Consider the following 6,404-nt stretch of genomic DNA (forward strand, 5'->3'; position numbering starts at 1 on the left):
AAACTTCATTCTGAAGGTGTTCTGGGTTTTATTTTTGCTGTGACGATTTGTATGTAGAGGAAACCCTGAGTACTGTCTAAAGGTGAAGATGCAATAGTAAAACTCAAGTTTACTAAAGGGTTTTCATAGATACTTGTGTTTGACATACAGCCCTAGAGCAGCAGGTGAATTACTTTAACCAAATTAGCCAGAATTTAAAAATGTTATCAAATTTATTCATGGTATTTATCAAAACTAATAGAACCAAGCAACAGTATAATCTAACCTCTGAGCGGTTGGTTTTTATATGTTTATAAATGTTTTACGTCTGTGTCTCAACGCTCCAGCACTATTAGTTCTGGTCACTCAGAGAGTCCAACGGGACAGAACTGCAGCGCCTCGTCACCACAGAACGAAGCAGCCGCAGCAGACCTGTCACCCACATCCCAGAATCCCCAGTCCCCAGGGACCAATAGCTTCTATCCGCGTCAAGGAGCAACCTCGAAGTACCTGATTGGTTGGAAGAAGCCTGGAGGAACCGTGAACTCTGTGGATTTCAGCAGCACTCGCAAGTAAGACAGAAAATAATTTGGTTTTGCGATACTTTAAATGTGATGAAGCATTTCGGTTGAGTTTTAAACAAATGCTTAAAGATGATCAACAGTGCCCCCCTGAGGCATAGCCGAGTTAAAACCCTGTTTTAATTCAGGGAAGGATCTTTATCTTCGGTTTTTGTTATATAAACTTGAGGAATCTTATTTTGGGAGCGTATCCACCATGCTTGCTTGTTGATAATGTATGTTCTGTCTGCATGCTTCTTCTAAAGCTTTTGCCTTCTTGTTTTTGCTTATTTAGACAAGTTTGTATCCTATAAGATGTTTCCTGACAAACACTGTTTGTTTTTTTTTGTCTCCAGGCATCATCAGAGTGACGGCCTGCTCGGTGGTCAGCCCCAGCTCAGGGCCAATCTCCGCGGCTCCCAGTCTCCCCAGCGCCAGACTGCCAAATCCAGCCTGGAAGAAGACCTGAAGAAGCTGATCACACTTGACAGCCCACCACCTACAACCAATGAAGAGAAGGTAGCAGAAAATCTGACTATTTGAATCCCTGTGCTAAACATTTTACCTAATAGTAGTGATTTAAAAATTACGTTACCTCCTGTTGGTTTGTAACCAACATGGCTGAACTGCATGAATTCAACAGAAATTAAGTTAATCGATACACAGACTTTATGACCTTAAATGACATTGAATAAACAAATTGTACATAAAAACCTAAATGCTGAAGTTATTTGGACATGTAACTAGGTGCAGGAATGATCAAGTTGCATTTATGAAATCATGTCTGTGGTGGCTAATCTCGAACAGATATTGTTGTGAGAAACCCATCACGCCTCTGTTGATTAATGGTTATGCCTCGGAAGACAAAAGCAGTTCCAAATTATGTTGCAACACTGTTTTAAGCACAGAAAAAAATAAATCCTGATTTTTAACATATCTCGCCTTCAAATATTTAATGTTTGAGAATTTGATGTGGGTTTCTTTCTACCATTCTCAATTATGTCAAGTCCAGATTGCTAAAGTTTTTAATATTTTCTGCTTAGTCTCCGATAATATTCACCTTCATGTAGCTTTGATCAATTCATGGCAGATTAATATAGTCAGCCTCTCTAATCTTTGAAGAAAAATTATTAATGGAATAGACTCTGTTTGAATTCTCACAAGAGGCCTTTCTCTCTCACTCTATCTTCCTCCCACTGTCTAAGGCATTAATATCTGATTAATTGAAAGCCTTAAATTATTCCTTGGAGCAAGTGGAACAATAATGAAAGATGCTGACATCTCAAATAAATCTTTTAATGTAAAATTAAATGACTAAGAAATTAAAAATAACTTTAAGTAGTGGGTAGATGGTTGAAATAGTCACAAACTTGATGCTGATATTAATAATAATAAGCAGTCTGACTCACATCACGCAGTTTTAATCTATATATTAATAGAAAACAGTATTTATTTTAAATTTATTTTAAATATTGGCATTAATTGTATAGAAATGTTACTAAATATACTGGAAAATATCTTCTAAAAAGTGGCTGTAATCAGTAATGTTATAACTAGAACACATAAGTTATTCCTAATGCCATATTTTTTGGTCATTTACTAACATTCTGGAGCGACTGGCAGTTCTGTTTAATGTTGAAGTAATTTTTCCAGTTCATCACCTCCTGGCACCGATTTTGTGACTCCTGTCACTCTCGATCTGTTTCCGTGTCTGTCTGAAGCCGTTGTTCCCAGGCCCTCCTCCCAGCCGCCGCTCCCTTCAGAGGACACTGTCAGATGAGAGTATTTACAGCGGACAGAGGGAGTCCACCTCCAGTGGACAGTGTGACACATCCGCTGACCTTCTGTTCACCTGCTCCACCATCCCACGCTCACCCACCGTCCGGCATGGTCCAAGTCGCCGGGCATCGCACAAATCTCTTGGTGATTCTTTTCATTTGACAGCAACACCTGAATATGTCATTTGTTGCGATGTAGATTTACTGAAGGTACAAGCGAGGTTTCTGGGTCACTTTATGTCATCAGTTTGTCATGCAGGAGCAGCTAAGCGAGAAGTCCAGAGGGTTTTAATCTCCCTTTGCTTTACCCCCAGGAGACTTGACCGCCCCAGAGAGCTCAGAGCTGGAGCAGGAGAGGAAGAAGCAGCAGCTGCAGGATCCTGCTCTGATGCCCTTACCTGACACCGGAGCAGACAGCCTGCTGGACTGGGCTCACCTGGTGGACGCTGCCAAGGCATTTGAGGGCAAGTTTGCATCTTCATGATGTTTAAAATTAGAAAAACGATGTGGAATAACTGACTGAAGAAATGTCCTTTAAAGTACAATTTCTACGCAACAGCAGCAAAGACACAGGCAAAAACACATAATAGACTCACAAAGGTAGAATATAAAAAATAAGAACAGAATGACAATACTGTACAGTAAGGACAAAATTTCAGCATAAATGCAATGTCGCAAGAAATAATGCTCCAGTCAAGAGGAACGTGCAACTGAGTTAGTTAATTTAAAAGTAAAACACAAAAATTAAATCTAAAGCTGATTGAAACGATCTGGAAAAAGTATACAATTAGATTTTTTTCTAAGTTTATATCTAAATAATTCCTTATCTAAAAGTTTTATCTATGTATATACCTATCAATCCTCATATTTAGTTTTTGCAGGTTCCATATGTTAAGGCTGACAACTGTAAAACTGTGAGCAGTAAAGTTTTTTTTGTTTTTTTTTTAAAAACTGGGACAAAAATGTACTCAGAACTCATGAAATAACGCAGCTGTTTTTTGTGCTTCTACCAGGTGAGGGCACCATTACTCAACTTTTCTTCTTCGTTCACATCTAACAGCACATCGTTTGTGTTTTCTAGAGCAGAGACTGGTTTTCCTTGCAGCCCAGGAGGAGAGCTCCACGGCTGAGAGCACATCAGCTGCCAGCCCCCAGCAGGCCGAGCCTCAGGCAGCTCCACAGAGACAGCCCTCGCCCGGGTAAGGGGTCTCAGGTCATGGCAAGACATCAATGTTTGTTTTATTTCCCTCATTTCCGTCTCTGCTGACACCGTGGAAGACCCAGCGCACTTCCTTCTAGTCACACACTGTTGCAGCTAATGACATCAATTAGTTTCCTTTTGCTGGCTGACTGCACACTTATCTGTAAAATCAACAGTTAGAGCATCGGGTTATTAATTTCCTGGCTGTCCTGTTTTACAGAGAGATTCCGCCATGTTTGATGGGTAAGTTGAGCCAGTTAGAGTCCATGGTGAAAGTGCTGCAGGAGGACCTGAAGAAGGTGAGTTACATAATCTAATGATGTTTCTAGTATTAAAGAAAAGGTACATGAGATGCTGAACTGTATTATTTATTTAATATTAGGAGAAAGATGCCAAGGCTTCACTGCAAGTCCAGATCCAAAGCCTGCGAGAGGACAACCAGCGTCTCCTGGAGGAATCCTACAGCGCCTCAGCCAAGCTCAAGAAATTCACAGAGTGGGTCTTCAACACCATTGATATGAACTGATGCCCACAGATGTCAACTGCTCTCCACTGGGATGTTAACCACTACTGAAGCTGGTGTTTGTTTTCTATATTGGTCTCCTTATCAAACCAGCTCCAACATTACTTTACATGCTATCCTATTGGATCTGTAAAAATAATACTGAAAACAGCTAAAGACTTAAAAAGAGGACAGAGAAAATGAACAGTTTTTGTTAAATTTTATCGGCATGCACTCCCCTCATGGGAGTACATACAATTATATAATGCTTTGGTGGCATCCTTGCATGTTAGAGAAGGAAATGTTAAACTAACCTAAAGGGATATAAAACTTCGGACCCTGTTTACACTGCTGATCAGAAGTTTACCTTCCTTCATCAAGAAAATGGAAGTTTGGACAGTTCTTTTTCCTTTTCTACAATAAAAACATTGGATTCTTGCTTTTAAAATCCATTGAAGTTGTCATTAATTAAAATGAGAAAAAAACAGTTCAAATACATCATCAAAAGTCCAAAATCAAAAAAGCCTTCACAGCGATGATCTCTCTATAAACTTCTGACCGGTACTGGGGTTCTTCAGCTAACCTGAATGAAGCTGAACTTGTTGACAGCTATCAAGCTCTAATAAAATAAAATAAAACATCCTTTAATTTTGGGCAGATCCACATGGACACTTTTGTAGATTTAAATGTTATAGATTTGTTGCTGTTTCTCAACACCTTTTATTTTTATACCACTAACCAAAATAAAAATCCAAATGATATTTTTTGATGGTAGCATGGCTAGGTAGACACAGAGCCCTTATGTTAGCACACACTAAGCACTGTAAGGTGAAGGACCTTTCTGTGTGTAAACAACTGTGCAGGTAAATTAAAGGCTGTTCAGTGAAAATGATCACAACAAGAAAGAAATGTACATTGTACAAACACAATGGGTGCCATAAAGATGCAAATATACAATTCATATGACTGTAAATATGTGAAGTCGGAGTTTATTTTTTTCTTGCCCTTCTGTTATATAATACAAACATTATTTATGACAAAGATGATGGCCAAGAAGGATGAGATGTTAGATATCTGACAGTTTCCTGAGAAAATGTGCAGCCTATGTGACAAATTCTTTAATCCAAAATACAAATTATTGTTATGCTTTTTGATGTATAACATTTTGTTGCCTTGCCTGCTGCAGTGGATTATTTGACAACATGTAAAGCACTACATGAAATTGACCCTTTTGTCCTTCCATAGCATGTGAAATGGCCTCAATCTGACTCCCAGGGTAGATTAAATCGGTACTTGTTTGTGTATAATCACATACTAAGATAAATCCTGAAAATTTCAGCTACAGGTTTCTGCAAAAACCTGCTTGAAATCCTGATACAAAACTTGGTCCGTGGATGGCCAAAGCCCTTATTTAAACCTCACGCTGTAACTGCTTCCTTTTGTATTCAGACACTGTGCAACTGTATATAAGCAGAGTTTAATATTCATCAAAAATTTGCACCTTCAGTCTTATTTTATACTTTTATTTTTCATGTAATTTTTGCTTAACTGAGTAGCAGAGAGAGAAATGAGGGTTATGCAAGAGGGAAATAAGGGGTTTAAAGACTGAACAATGCCTGCAAGCTGGACTCAGAAGAGTCTGAGATCCCTGACAGAGCAGATCACCCCTTTGCCTTCATTCTTAACATGTGTGACAGCATGTGATTATGTTTCCATTGAGCTGTGATGTGTAAAAAAAAAAAAATGTTTCTATCTATTAAAGATATTTTGTTGAATTACACCCTGACTGATGCGTGGTCCTTCAGAGCAGCACTTTATGGAAGATTAATTAAAATTTCACATCATGTGTGCTCCAACATGAGCCTGTAATAGTGCTGTGGTTATTGAATGTGGCTTTACAAGTAAAGTGAAAGCCGTCAGGAGGTGGCCGCCTGCTGTTGTGTCGTGATTAACATAGAGCTGCTGTTTTTCCACTTTGTTCTGATTGAACAAGCCGTTTGCCTTCGGAGAGGCAAACCTGGATCACACAGATTGATTAAATGTAATAAACCAATAGATCCAGCGTGAAAAAGGACCTTTGATTCTGGAACAAGTAATGTGATCACTGCTGGGAGTCAGCTAGATTTAAGTATATGTTCACATATCTATTCTAATGTGTGAGATTAAGGTAATCTTTGATTCTATTCATCTGAATAGATACACAGATGAAGACCATCATATAAAGTAACTAGAGCCTCAGGTGACATAGATTATGCCATACAAATGTACTCAACCCTTAGATTTTTAAGTTTTATTTTCTTTTAATGCTGTTTTTTTTAGGTCTCAGATGACAGTCCAACTTTAAGTTGAGCCTAACTGTGAGTTTGAAAGAAAGTCATAATTAA

General features: G+C 38.7%; 1 protein-coding gene across 5 annotated transcripts in view; it reads left to right on the plus strand.

Moving 5' to 3' along the window:
* LOC114134138 (signal-induced proliferation-associated 1-like protein 1) overlaps window positions 1-5,800 on the plus strand; it is a 41,174-nt gene extending 35,374 nt beyond the window's left edge. For 3 of the 5 annotated variants that reach the window (XM_028000480.1, XM_028000481.1, XM_028000482.1), the window contains exons 15-21: window positions 327-551; window positions 896-1,058; window positions 2,261-2,462; window positions 2,632-2,781; window positions 3,399-3,516; window positions 3,739-3,817; window positions 3,901-4,061. In XM_028000480.1, coding sequence (XP_027856281.1) covers window positions 327-551; window positions 896-1,058; window positions 2,261-2,462; window positions 2,632-2,781; window positions 3,399-3,516; window positions 3,739-3,817; window positions 3,901-4,044 — 1,081 coding nt within the window. In that variant the 3' untranslated portion in view covers window positions 4,045-4,061. Of the gene's footprint in view, window positions 1-326; window positions 552-895; window positions 1,059-2,260; window positions 2,463-2,631; window positions 2,782-3,398; window positions 3,517-3,738; window positions 3,818-3,900 lie in introns of all 5 variants that reach the window. The other 2 variants (XM_028000484.1, XM_028000483.1) reach the window with 2 other exon arrangements.
* The last annotated feature ends 604 nt before the right edge of the window (window positions 5,801-6,404 follow it).

Source organism: Xiphophorus couchianus, chromosome 19 (genome assembly GCF_001444195.1).
Source record: "Xiphophorus couchianus chromosome 19, X_couchianus-1.0, whole genome shotgun sequence".
NCBI classification, from domain to species: Eukaryota; Metazoa; Chordata; class Actinopteri; order Cyprinodontiformes; family Poeciliidae; genus Xiphophorus; species Xiphophorus couchianus.